This window comes from Pseudoliparis swirei, chromosome 10 (assembly GCF_029220125.1).
Source record: "Pseudoliparis swirei isolate HS2019 ecotype Mariana Trench chromosome 10, NWPU_hadal_v1, whole genome shotgun sequence".
Lineage (NCBI taxonomy): Eukaryota > Metazoa > Chordata > Actinopteri > Perciformes > Liparidae > Pseudoliparis > Pseudoliparis swirei.
Window position 1 is genome coordinate 698,782 of NC_079397.1, and position 14,875 is coordinate 713,656.

Genomic DNA, 14,875 nt, shown 5'->3' on the forward strand with positions numbered 1-14,875 from the left:
GTCCAATCAGCGGACAGTGTGAGGGGAAGGGGGCGTGGCATGGCTCACGATCATAACATTTGTTTTTCAAGCAGATAAATAAGTAAAATTAACCAATAAGAAATACATCATCAGGATAAGAGCTTGTTTCTGATTCCAGCCAATCAAACAGTATTATAATAATATATATGTATATATATTATGTATATATATGTATTAGACATATATATATATATATATATCTACATATATATACATACATATATATATACTTAAGTACTGTCCAGGAAGCTGGGATCACAACCTGTGTCCAGGTAAACAGCTTAATTATAGAACTTGTATAACACTGAATGTGTAACTCTAAAGTGTAAGTTAAATAACGTCCTTTGAGATTACACTTTGTTAATACAGTTTTATTTAAATATAGAACAATAACCAGCTCACTGATACTTTGACTGATTTTTATTCATAATTACCTTCTCAGATTATTTCACCGGTTTCTTTAAATTAAAACATCTCATGAAGACCGACGACGTTTTTATGTCATTAAAGAAATTAACGTGTAAACATTAAGATTGTCAGATTCATGCTGGTAACAACAAACGTGAAAACGTTCCAACAGGAAGTTAAAAAACATCCAACAGGAAGTTAAAACCATCCAAACAGGAAGCTAAAAAACATCCAAACAGGACGTTAAACGGAGACAACAGGAAGTTAGAAAGCGTCGACTCACGAGAAGCAAAAAAAAGAAATGGATCGTTGACCTTTGACCTCCGAGCCAACAGATCGTTAGGCACAGATTAAAACACGGTTCTGTTGTCTACACGGTTCCGTTGTCTGCACGGTTCTGTTGTCTACACGGTTCCGTTGTCTGCACGGTTCTGTTGTCTGCACGGTTGTTGTCTGCACGGTTCTGTCTGCACGGTTCCGTCGTCTGCACGGTTCCGTCGTCTACATGGTTCTGATTGTCGCTGAACGTTTGAAGTATAAAGAGTGAATCTGAAGACGAGGGAATGAAGCGATGAAGAACAACTTCTGAGTTATAAATACGATATCTACACAACATGTGGTACAAAAATACTCTGGATCATCGAGTGGGTTCTGGTTCTGTTGAGGGTTCTGTTGAGGGTTCCTTAGAGAACATCTATTAGACAACGTGACGTGGAACTGAAGGCACGCGGTCGTGTTCAGGGGGAACTAAAGAAACGCAACACCGGAGGACCCCGGTCACATGACGCTCGATGCGTCTCCTTCAGTGGAGCGTACGGAGGCCCTGAAGGACAAACAACAACAACAACAACAAGAGGAGTATTGTCTTCAGAAGAAAAACGAGAGGAAAAAACATCCAAAACATTGAGAAGTGTCAGGGTCACATGACGGGGTCACATGACAGGGTCACATGTAAAGTACCATGTTGTCACGCAGCCTTTTTTCCATTTTACATGTAACTACAGCCTCCTCCTCCTCCTCCTCCAAGGCAACTTATATTCATGATGATTTTAATAAAACCTTTTCTTAAAAAAATGTACAAATGTCTGAATACAAACCTCTATGACATCATCATTAAACGCTGTATAGAAAATATATAAATATGCTCTTTGTCAATGTACAATGTCCTCCTCCTCCTCGGCTCCTTATGTACAGGGGGCGGGGCTCAGGAGGGCGATGGCGCTCCTCCGGTCCAGGGGGCGGGGCTCAGGAGGGCGATGGCGCTCCTCCGGTCCAGGGGGCGGGGCTCAGGAGGAGTCGGTGCAGGGCGATGGCGGCGGCGGGTACAGGTGGTGGGCGTAGCTGCGCTCCGTGAAGGGCGACGGCGGGCAGCTCTCACAGTTCTCCTCCGCCGACAGGTACTGGCTGCGCGGCGTGGGCGGCGGCGGGAACGGCTCCGAGTCGTACTGCGGGTCGCTGCCGTATCCTCGGGCGGCGCCGGATGTGGGCGGAGCCCGGAGGCCCGGCGTGTAGTCGCTGTCGCACACGTCGGTGCTGCAGGGCGTGGTGGGCGGGGCAAAGTGTCGGTAAGTGTAGGGACGGTAGCTGGAGAGGAAACACGACACGGGAAGTTCAGCACGACTCATGAGAAACAACGTGAGACGAGAAGAGAAGAGAGAGAAGAGAGAAGAGAGAGAAGAGATGAGAGAAGAGAGAAAAGAGAGAAGAGAGAGAAGAGAGAAGAGAGAGAAGAGAGAAGAGAAGAGAGAGAAGAGATGAGAGAAGAGAGAAAAGAGAGAAGAGAGAGAAGAGATGAGAGAGAAGAGATAAGAGAAGAGAGAATAAGAGATAAGAGAGAGAAGAGAGAATAAGAGAAGAGAGAGAAGAGAGAAGAGAGAGAAGAGATGAGAGAAGAGAGAAAAGAGAGAAGAGAGAGAAGAGATAAGAGACAGAAGAGAGAAGAGAGAATAAGAGATAAGAGAGAGAAGAGAGAGAAGAGAGAAGAGAGAGAAGAGAGAAGAGAAGAGAGATAAGAGATAAGAAGAGAGAGAAGAGATAAGAGAGAAGAGAGAAGAGAGATAAGAGATATGAGAGAGAGAGAGAGAGAGAGAGAAGAAGAGAGAAGAGAGAATAAGAGAGAGAGAGAGGAGAGATGAGAGAGATGAGAAGAGAAGAGAGAGAAGAGATATGAGAGAGAAGAGAGAATAAGAGATAAGAGAGAAGAGAGAAGAGAGAAGAGAGAAGAGAGAAGAGAGAAGAGAGAGAATAAGAGAGATGAGAGAGAGAAGAGAGAAGAGAGAGAAGAGAGAACAGAGAAGAGAGAAGAGAGAAGAGAGAAGAGAGAAGAGAGAACAGAGAAGAGAGAAGAGAGAAGAGAGAAGAGAGAAGAGAGAAGAGAGAACAGAGAAGAGAGAAGAGAGAGAGAAGAGATGAGAGAAGAGAGAGAAGAGAAGAGAGAAAAGAGAGAGAGATAAGAGAGAGAGAGAGAAGAGAGAAAAGAGAGAGAGAGAAGAGAGATAAGAGAGAAGAGAGAAGAGAGAGAGAGAGAAGAGAGAGAATAAGAGAGAATAGAGAAGAGAGAATAAGAGATAAGAGAGAGAGAGAGAGAGAGAGAAGAGAGAGAGAGAAGAGAGAGAGAAGAGATAAGAGACAGAAGAGAGAGAAGAGATAAGAGAGAGAAGAGAGAAGAGAGAAGAGAGAGAAGAGAGAGAGAGAAGAGAGAGAAGAGAGAAGAGAGATAAGAGAGAGAAGAGAGAGAAGAGATAAGAGACAGAAGAGAGATAAGAGATAAGAGAGAGAAGAGAGAAGAGAGAAGAGAGAGAAGAGAGAAGAGAGAAGGGAGAATGAGAGAGAAGGGAGGATGAGAGAGAAGAGAGAGAAGACAGAGAAGGGAGGATGAGAGAGAAGAGAGAGAAGAGATGAGAGAGAAGAGATGAGAGAGAAGAGATGAGAGAGAAGAGATGAGAGAGATGAGAAGAGATGAGATGAGAGAGAAGAGAGAGAAGAGATAAAGAGACATTGATGAGACAGTGGTACCTGTAGGACCTCTGTGTTGAGGGGCTGTTGGAGGAGTAACCGAACTCCATCGTGTACTGAGAGCGAACCGTCGCTGGAGAGGGAGGAGGGTTCAGCACCTGAGGAGGAGACGAGTGAGACACGGAGGAGACGTACCGGGACGTACCGGGACGCACCGGGACGCCAGAGACGAACCGGGACATACCGGTACGCCGGAGACGAACCGGGACGCCAGAGACTTACCGGGAGAGCGAGACGCCAGACGGACGTGCGTACGCCAGAGACGAACTGACGCACTGCACGCCAGAGACGAACCGATGCCAGAGACGCATCGGGACGCTGGAGACGAACCGGACGCCAGAGACTTACCGACGCCAGAGACGTCGACGCCGGAGACGACCGGGACGCCAGAGACTTACCGGTACGCCAGAGACGAACCGGGATGCAGAGACTTACCGACGCGAGAGAGAACCGGGACGCCAGAGACGAACCGACGCCAGAGGACTGGACGCCAGAGACGAACGGGACGCCAGAGACGAACCGAGAGACGGAGACGAACTGGACGCCAGAGACTTACGGGACGCCAGAGACGAACGGGACGCCAGAGACGAACCGGACGCCAGAGACGAACCGGGACGCAGAGACGACGGGACGCCAGAGACTTACCGATGCCAGAGACCGGGACGCCGGAGACGAACCGACGCCAGAGACTTACCGGGACGCCAGAGACGAACCGGGATGCCAGAGACGTACCGGGACGCCGGAGACGGAACCGACGCCAGAGACTTACCGACGCCAGAGACGAACCGGGATGCAGAGACGAACCGACATACCAGGACGCCAGAGACGAACGGGACGCCAGAAACGAACCAGGATGCCAGAGACTTACCGGGACGCCAGAGACGAACCGGGACGCCAGAGACGAATGGACGCACTGCAGCAAAGACGAACCGACGCCAGAGACGAACGGACGTATCGCGCCAATGACGAACCGGGACGCCAGAGACGAACGGGACGCCAGAGACTTACGGGATGCCAGAGACGTGAACCGGGACGCCAGAGACGGGCCAGAGACTTACCGGGACGCCAGAGACGTACCGGGACGCCAGAGACGAACCGGGATGCCAGAGACGAACCGGGACGCCAGAAACGAACCGGGACAGAGACTTACCGACGCCAGAGACGAACCGGGACGCCAGAGACGAACCGGGACGCCAGAAACGAACCGGGACGCCAGAGACGAACCGGGACGCCAGAGACTTACCGGGACGCCAGAGACGAACCGGGACGCCAGAGACGAACCGGGACGCCAGAGACTTACCGGTACGCCAGAGACTTACCGGGACGCCAGAGACGAACCGGGACGCCAGAGACGAACCGGGACGCCAGAGACTTACCGGTACGCCAGAGACGAACCGGGACGCCAGAGACGAACCGAGACGCCGGAGACGAACCGGGACGCCAGAGACTTACCGGGACGCCAGAGACGAACCGGGACGCCAGAGACGAACGGGGCGTGCACGCCAGAGACGAACCGGGACGCCAGAGACGAACCGGGACGCCAGAGACTTACCGGGATGCCAGAGACGTACCGGGACGCCGGAGACGAACCGGGACGCCAGAGACTTACCGGGACGCCAGAGACGAACCGATGCCAGAGACGTGCGACGCCAGAGACGCAACGGGACGCCAGAGACTTACCGACGCCAGAGACGAACCGACGCCGAGACGAACCGGACGCCAGAGCGCCAGAGACGTGCCGGATGCCAGAGACGAACCGGGATGCCAGAGACTTACCGGGACGCCAGAGACGAACCGGGACGCCAGAGACGAAACGGGACGTACCGGTACGCCAAAGACGAACCGGGACATACCAGGACGCCAGAGACGTACCGGGATGCCAGAAACGAACCGGGATGCCAGAGACTTACCGGGACGCCAGAGACGAACCGGGACGCCAGAGATTACCGGGGCGTAGAGACGCACGCCAAAGACGAACCGGACGCCAGAGACGAACCAGGCTAAGATCGCCAGACGTACCAGGACGTACCGGGACGCCAGAGACGAACCGGGACGCCAGAGACGAACCGGGATGCCAGAGACGTACCGGGACGCCAGAGACGAACCGGGACGCCAGAGACTTACCGGGACGCCAGAGACGAACCGGGACGCCAGAGACGAACCGGGACGCCAGAAGAACGCCAGGACGTACGATGACGCCAGAGACGAACCGACGCCAGAGACGACCGGGATGCCAGAGACGTACCGCGACGCCAGAGACGAACCGACGCCAGAGACGAACCGGACGCCAGAGACGAACCGGGACGCCAGAGACGAACTGATGCGATGCACGCCGGAGACGAACCGGGACGCCAGAGACTTACCGGGACGCCAGAGAGACGCATCGACGCCGGACGAACCGACGCTGAGACGAACCGACGCCAGAGACTTACCGGTACGCCAGAGACGAACCGGGATGCCAGAGACTTACCGGGACGCCAGAGACGAACCGGGACGCCAGAGACGAACCGGGACGCCAGAGACTTACCGGTACGCCAGAGACGAACCGGGATGCCAGAGACTTACCGGGACGCCAGAGACGAACCGGGACGCCAGAGACGAACCGGGACGCCAGAGACGAACCGAGACGCCGGAGACGAACCGGGACGCCAGAGACTTACCGGGACGCCAGAGACGAACCGGGACGCCAGAGACGAAACGGGACGTACCGGTACGCCAGAGACGAACCGGGACGCCAGAGACGAACCGGGACGCCAGAGACTTACCGGGACGCCGGAGACGAACCGGGACGCCAGAGACTTACCGGGACGCCAGAGACGAACCGGGATGCCAGAGACGTACCGGGACGCCGGAGACGAACCGGGACGCCAGAGACTTACCGGGACGCCAGAGACGAACCGGGATGCGAGAGACGAACCGGGACATACCAGGACGCCAGAGACGTACCGGGACGCCAGAAACGAACCGGGATGCCAGAGACTTACCGGGACGCCAGAGACGAACCGGGACGCCAGAGACGAACGGACGCATTGCACGCCAAAGACGAATCGGGACGCCAGAGACGAAACGGGACGTACCGGTACGCCAATGACGAACCGGGACGTACCAGGACGTACCGGGACGCCAGAGACGAACCGGGACGCCAGAGACGAACCGGGATGCCAGAGACGTACCGGGACGCCAGAGACTTACCGGGACGCCAGAGACGTACCGGGACGCCAGAGACGAACCGGGACGCCAGAGACGAACCGGGACGCCAGAAACGAACCGGGACGTACCGGTACGCCAGAGACGAACCGGGACGCCAGAGACGAACCGGGACGCCAGAGACGAACCGGGACGCCAGAGACTTACCGGTACGCCAGAGACGAACCGGGATGCCAGAGACTTACCGGGACGCCAGAGACGAACCGGGACGCCAGAGACGAACCGGGACGCCAGAGACTTACCGGTACGCCAGAGACGAACCGGGACGCCAGAGACGAACCGAGACGCCGGAGACGAACCGGGACGCCAGAGACTTACCGGGACGCCAGAGACGAACCGGGACGCCAGAGACGAAACGGGACGTACACGCCAGAGACGAACCGGGACGCCAGAGACTTACCGGGATGCCAGAGACGTACCGGGACGCCGGAGACGAACCGGGACGCCAGAGACTTACCGGGACGCCAGAGACGAACCGGGATGCCAGAGACGCATCGGGACGCCGGAGACGAACCGGGACGCCAGAGACTTACCGGGACGCCAGAGACGAACCGGGATGCGAGAGACGAACCGGGACATACCAGGACGCCAGAGACGTACCGGGACGCCAGAAACGAACCGGGATGCCAGAGACTTACCGGGACGCCAGAGACGAACCGGGACGCCAGAGACGAAACGGACGTACTGCACGCCAAAGACGAACCGGGACGCCAGAGACGAAACGGGACGTACCGGTACGCCAATGACGAACCGGGACGTACCAGGACGTACCGGGACGCCAGAGACGAACCGGGACGCCAGAGACGAACCGGGACGCCAGAGACGAACCGGGACGCCAGAGACTTACCGGGACGCCAGAGACGAACCGGGACGCCAGAGACGAACCGGGACGCCAGAAACGAACCGGGACGTACCGGTACGCCAGAGACGAACCGGGACGCCAGAGACGAACCGGGACGCCAGAGACTTACCGGGACGCCAGAGACGAACCGGGACGCCAGAGACGAACCGGGACGCCGGAGACGAACCGGGATGCCGGAGACGAACCGGGACGCCGGAGACGAACCGGGACGCCAGAGACTTACCGGGACGCCAGAGACTTACCGGGACGCCAGAGACGAACCGGGACGCCAGAGACGAACCGGGACATACCGGTACGCCAGAGACGAACCGGGACGCCAGAGACGAACCGAGACGCCAGAGACGAACCGGGATGCCAGAGACGAACCGGACGCCAGAGACGTACCGGGACGCCGGAGACGAACCGGGACGCCAGAGACGAACCGGGACGCCAGAGACGAACCGGGACGCCAGAGACGAACCGGGACGCCAGAGACGCGGACGCTGAGACTTACCGACGCCAGAGACGAACCGGGACGCCAGAGACGAACCGGTACGCCAGAGACGAACCGGGACGCCAGAGACGAACCGGGACGCCAGAGACTTACCGGGATGCCAGAGACGTACCGGGACGCCGGAGACGAACCGGGACGCCAGAGACTTACCGGGACGCCAGAGACGAACCGGGATGCCAGAGACGTACCGGGACGCCGGAGACGAACCGGGACGCCAGAGACTTACCGGGACGCCAGAGACGAACCGGGATGCGAGAGACGAACCGGGACATACCAGGACGCCAGAGACGTACCGGGACGCCAGAAACGAACCGGGATGCCAGAGACTTACCGGGACGCCAGAGACGAACCGGGACGCCAGAGACGAAACGGGACGTACCGGTACGCCAAAGACGAACCGGGACGCCAGAGACGAAACGGGACGTACCGGTACGCCAATGACGAACCGGGACGTACCAGGACGTACCGGGACGCCAGAGACGAACCGGGACGCCAGAGACGAACCGGGACGCCAGAGACGAACCGGGACGCCAGAGACTTACCGGGACGCCAGAGACGTACCGCGACGCCAGAGACGAACCGGGACGCCAGAGACGAACCGGGACGCCAGAAACGAACCGGGACGTACCGGTACGCCAGAGACGAACCGGGACGCCAGAGACGAACCGGGACGCCAGAGACTTACCGGGACGCCAGAGACGAACCGGGACGCCAGAGACGAACCGGGACGCCAGAGACGAACCGGGACGCCGGAGACGAACCGGGATGCCAGAGACGTACCGGGACGCCGGAGACGAACCGGGACGCCAGAGACTTACCGGGACGCCAGAGACTTACCGGGACGCCAGAGACGAACCGGGACGCCAGAGACGAACCGGGACATACCGGTACGCCAGAGACGAACCGGGACGCCAGAGACGAACCGAGACGCCAGAGACGAACCGGGATGCCAGAGACGAACCGGGACGCCAGAGACGTACCGGGACGCCGGAGACGAACCGGGACGCCAGAGACGAACCGGGACGCCAGAGACGAACCGGGACGCCAGAGACGAACCGGGACGCCAGAGACGCATTCGGGGCGCGAGACGAACCGGGACGCCAGAGACGAACCGGGACGCCAGAGACGTACCAGGACGCCAGAGACGAACCGGGATGCCAGAGACGAACCGGGACGCCAGAGACTTACCGGGACGCCAGAGACGAACCGGGACATACCGGTACACCAGAGACGAACCGGGACGCCAGAGACTTACCGGGACGCCAGAGACTTACCGGGACGCCAGAGACGAACCGGGATGCCAGAGACGAACCGGGATGCCAGAGACGAAACGGGACGTACCAGGACGTACCGGTACGCCAGAGACGAACCGGGACGCCAGAGACTTACCGGTACACCAGAGACGAACCGGGACGCCAGAGACTTACCGGGGGGAAGTACGTCCCCTTGGTGCTGGACGAGCTGCTGGACGACGCCCCCGTGACGTGGGCGCGGTCGTACGGCGGCCCGCCGCTCCCGCCCACGATGCTGAGGGAGCCAATCACGGACTTCCCCCTGGACATGCCTGCGGGGGGAAAACAGAGGCGTCAGCGTGGCGCCCGGTGCGGCCGGCGGTGGCGTGGTGGCGGCGGGGGCGCGGCGTCCCACCCGGCAGCGAGCCGGGCTGCGGCACGTAGCCCAGCGGCAGCGGCGCCGGCCCGTGGGCCGCGAAGTCGGTGGCCGCCGTCTCGCCGTCGTCCTTCAGCCGAGGGCAGAGGACGCGCCGGCACACGAAGTACACGGCGCCCACCAGCAGCAGCGCCAGAACCACGCCCACAACTGAGCCCACGGCGTGGGAGGAGGGGGGCGGGGGCTCCTCCGTCGGGTCTGAGGGCACAGGGAACCAATCGGTTGATCGTGTTCACGGGATTGATCGTGTTGATGGTATTGATCGTGTTGATGGGATTGATCGTGTTGATGGGATTGATCGTGTTGATGGGATTGATCGTGTTCATGGGATTGATCGTGTTGATGGTATTGATCGTGTTGATGGGATTGATCGTGTTCATGGGATTGATCGTGTTGATGGTATTGATCGTGTTCATGGGATTGATCGTGTTGATGGTATTGATCGTGTTCATGGTATTGATCGTGTTGATGGTATTGATCATGTTGATGGGATTGATCGTGTTCATGGGATTGATCGTGTTGATGGTATTGATCGTGTTGATGGTATTGATCGTGTTGATGGTATTGATCGTTTTCATGGTATTGATCGTGTTCATGGTATTGATCGTGTTGATGGGATTGATCGTGTTCATGGGATTGATCATGTTGATGGGATTGATCGTGTTCATGGGATTGATCATGTTGATGGGATTGATCGTGTTCATGGGATTGATCGTGTTGATGGGATTGATCGTGTTCATGGGATTGATCGTGTTGATGGTATTGATCGTGTTGATGGTATTGATCGTGTTGATGGTATTGATCGTTTTCATGGTATTGATCGTGTTCATGGTATTGATCGTGTTGATGGGATTGATCGTGTTCATGGGATTGATCATGTTGATGGGATTGATCGTGTTCATGGGATTGATCATGTTGATGGGATTGATCGTGTTCATGGGATTGATCGTGTTGATGGTATTGATCGTGTTCATGGGATTGATCGTGTTGATGGTATTGATCGTGTTCATGGTATTGATCGTGTTGATGGTATTGATCATGTTGATGGGATTGATCGTGTTCATGGGATTGATCGTGTTGATGGTATTGATCGTGTTCATGGTATTGATCGTGTTCATGGTATTGATCGTGTTCATGGTATTGATCGTGTTCATGGTATTGATCGTGTTCATGGGATTGATCGTGTTCATGGTATTGATCGTGTTCATGGTATTGATCGTGTTCATGGGATTGATCGTGTTGATGGTATTGATCGTGTTGATGGGATTGATCGTGTTCATGGGATTGATCGTGTTCATGGGATTGATCGTGTTCATGGTATTGATCGTGTTGATGGTATTGAACATGTGTATCTGGACTCACAGCAGCCGATCTCGTCAGAGTTGTCTGTGCAGTCCGTGTTGTGGTCACACTTCTTGTGCTTCCCGATGCACTGACCGCTAGAGCAGGAGAACTGGTCTGGAGGGCAGCGGACTGGGGGGACAAGAGGACCGTTCAGACCACCTTAAGACCAGGTTATATATATATATATATAATATATGATATATATCATATATTATATATATGAATGTATATATCTGTATTATATATGAATGTATATATATTATATATATGAATGTATATATATTATATGTATGAATGTATATATATGAATGTATATATATGAATGTATATTATATATATGAATGCATATTATATATATATGAATGTATATTATATATATATGAATGTTAACGTGTAACATACACTTTTAACTAAAACACACCACTTGAAGCACACACCCAAACACTTTCACATTATTTGTTGTCTTTCTGTCGTGTTGATTGTTGTTTGTTTGTCATGTCCAAATGTTGCACCTTCCGCCAAAAAAAATTCCTCGTTTGTGTAAACATTCCTGGCAATAAAACTGTTTCTGATTCTGATTCTGATATATGAATGTATATTATATATATGAATGTATATATATTATATATATGAATGTATATACAGGACTGTCTCAGAAAATTAGAATATTGTGATGAAGTTCTTTATTTTCTGTAATGCAATTAAAAAAACAAAAATGTCATGCATTCTGGATTCATTACAAATCAACTGAAATATTGCAAGCCTTTTATTCTGATTTATTGCTGATTATGGCTTACAGCTTAAGAAAACTCAAATATCCTATCTCTAAATATTAGAATATCATGAAAAAGTATACTAGTAGGGTATTAAACAAATCACTTGAATTGTCTAATTAACTCAAACACCTGCAAGGGTTTCCTGAGCCTTGACAAACACTCAGCTGTTATAAATCTTTTTTTTTACTTGGTCTGAGGAAATATTAAAATTTTATGAGATAGGATTTTAGAGTTTTCTTAAGCTGTAAGCCATAATCAGCAATATTAAAAGAATAAAAGGCTTGCAATATTTCAGTTGATTTGTAATGAATCCAGAATGCATGACATTTTTGTTTTTTTAATTGCATTACAGAAAATAAAGAACTTTATCACAATATTCTAATTTTCTGAGACAGTCCTGTATATGAATGTATATATCTGTGTTATATATGAATGTATATTATATATATGAATGTATATATATATGAATGTATATTATATATATGAATGTATATATATATATGAATGTATACATACCCTCACAGCGGCCCTCGTCGGACCGGTCCTGGCAGTCCGCCGCCCCGTCGCAGCGCAGCGCGGCGCTCACACACTGCCGGCTGTCACATTGAAACTCCGCCCCCGAGCACAGCGGGCAGGCCGCCTCGTCGCTGCCGTCGTCGCACTCGGCGTAGCCGTCGCAGCGCCACGCCTCGGGGATGCAGTCCACCTCGCCGGAGGAGCACGAGAACTGCTCCGGGGAGCAGGTGGGGGGCTCTGGGGGGGGCAGGAGACGGGTCAGACCGGGATCAGTAGAGTCCAGGACCAGTAGAGTCCAGGACCAGGGCTAACCTCCACAGGAGAGCTCGTCCTGCAGCAGCACCAGGTGGACGGGACACGAGCAGCGGGTCGTCCCGTCGCCCTTCACGAGGCAGATGTGGGAGCAGCCGCCGTTATCCCAGGTACACGGGTGTTTACCTGGGGGGGTAGAGGTCAAACACAGGTCACGCCCCCCAGACTCTCTGTACTCCCTCATGCCCCCCCCCATACTCTCTGTACTCCCTCATGCCCCCCCATACTCTCTGTACTCCCTCATGCCCCCCCCCAGACTCACTGTACTCCCTCATGCCCCCCCCAGACTCACTGTACTCCCTCATGCCCCCCCCAGACTCACTGTACTCCCTCATGCCCCCCCCCATACTCTCTGTACTCCCTCATGCCCCCCCCAGACTCACTGTACTCCCTCATGCCCCCCCCAGACTCACTGTACTCCCTCATGCCCCCCAGACTCACTGTACTCCCTCATGCCCCCAGACTCACTGTACTCCCTCATGCCCCCAGACTCACTGTACTCCTCATGCCCCCAGACTCACTGTACTCCCTCATGCCCCCCAGACTCACTGTACTCCCTCATGCCCCCCAGACTCACTGTACTCCCTCATGCCCCCAGACTCACTGTACTCCCTCATGCCCCCAGACTCACTGTACTCCCTCATGCCCCCCAGACTCACTGTACTCCCTCATGCCCCCAGACTCACTGTACTCCTCATGCCCCCCAGACTCACTGTACTCCCTCATGCCCCCAGACTCACTGTACCCCTCATGCCCCCCAGACTCACTGTACTCCCTCATGCCCCCCAGACTCACTGTACTCCCTCATGCCCCCCAGACTCACTGTACTCCCTCATGCCCCCCAGACTCACTGTACTCCCTCATGCCCCCAGACTCACTGTACTCCCTCATGCCCCCCAGACTCACTGTACTCCCTCATGCCCCCAGACTCACTGTACTCCCTCATGCCCCCCAGACTCACTGTACTCCCTCATGCCCCCCATACTCTCTGTACCCTCATGCCCCCCAGACTCTCTGTACTCCCTCATGCCCCCAGACTCTCTGTACTCCCTCATGCCCCCATACTCCCTGTACTCCCTCATGCCCCCCCCCAGACTCTCTGTACTCCCTCATGCCCCCCCCAGACTCACTGTACTCCCTCATGCCCCCCAGACTCTCTGTACCTCATGCCCCCAGACTCTCTGTACTCCTCATGCCCCCCAGACTCTCTGTACTCCCTCATGCCCCCAGACTCTCTGTACTCCCTCATGCCCCCCAGACTCTCTGTACCCTCATGCCCCCAGACTCTCTGTACTCCTCATGCCCCCAGACTCTCTGTACTCCCTCATGCCCCCAGACTCACTGTACTCCCTCATGCCCCCCAGACTCTCTGTACTCCCTCATGCCCCCAGACTCACTGTACTCCCTCATGCCCCCAGACTCACTGTACTCCCTCATGCCCCCCCCCAGACTCACTGTACTCCCTCATGCCCCCCCCCAGACTCACTGTACTCCCTCATGCCCCCCAGACTCTCTGTACTCCCTCATGCCCCCAGACTCACTGTACTCCCTCATGCCCCCCAGACTCACTGTACTCCCTCATGCCCCCCAGACTCACTGTACTCCCTCATGCCCCCAGACTCTCTGTACTCCCTCATGCCCCCCCCCAGACTCACTGTACTCCCTCATGCCCCCAGACTCACTGTACTCCCTCATGCCCCCCAGACTCACTGTACTCCCTCATGCCCCCAGACTCACTGTACTCCCTCATGCCCCCAGACTCACTGTACCCTCATGCCCCCCAGACTCACTGTACTCCCTCATGCCCCCAGACTCACTGTACTCCCTCATGCCCCCCAGACTCACTGTACCCCTCATGCCCCCAGACTCACTGTACTCCCTCATGCCCCCAGACTCACTGTACTCCCTCATGCCCCCCAGACTCACTGTACTCCCTCATGCCCCCAGACTCACTGTACTCCCTCATGCCCCCCAGACTCACTGTACTCCCTCATGCCCCCAGACTCACTGTACTCCCTCATGCCCCCCAGACTCACTGTACTCCCTCATGCCCCCAGACTCACTGTACTCCCTCATGCCCCCAGACTCACTGTACTCCTCATGCCCCCCAGACTCTCTGTACTCCCTCATGCCCCCAGACTCTCTGTACCCTCATGCCCCAGACTCTCTGTACTCCCTCATGCCCCCAGACTCACTGTACTCCCTCATGCCCCCAGACTCACTGTGCTCCCTCATGCCCCCCAGCCTCACTCT

At 55.0% G+C, this 14,875-nt stretch overlaps 1 protein-coding gene across 1 annotated transcript in view; it reads right to left on the bottom strand.

Moving 5' to 3' along the window:
• Window positions 1-376: 376 nt before the first annotated feature.
• lrp6 (low density lipoprotein receptor-related protein 6) overlaps window positions 377-14,875 on the bottom strand; it is a 37,223-nt gene continuing 22,724 nt past the window's right edge. The window contains 7 exon segments of the mRNA XM_056425435.1: window positions 377-2,013; window positions 3,445-3,542; window positions 9,434-9,570; window positions 9,654-9,872; window positions 11,037-11,147; window positions 12,311-12,547; window positions 12,623-12,748. Of these exon segments, the coding sequence (XP_056281410.1) occupies window positions 1,716-2,013; window positions 3,445-3,542; window positions 9,434-9,570; window positions 9,654-9,872; window positions 11,037-11,147; window positions 12,311-12,547; window positions 12,623-12,748 (1,226 nt within the window). The 3' untranslated portion in view covers window positions 377-1,715.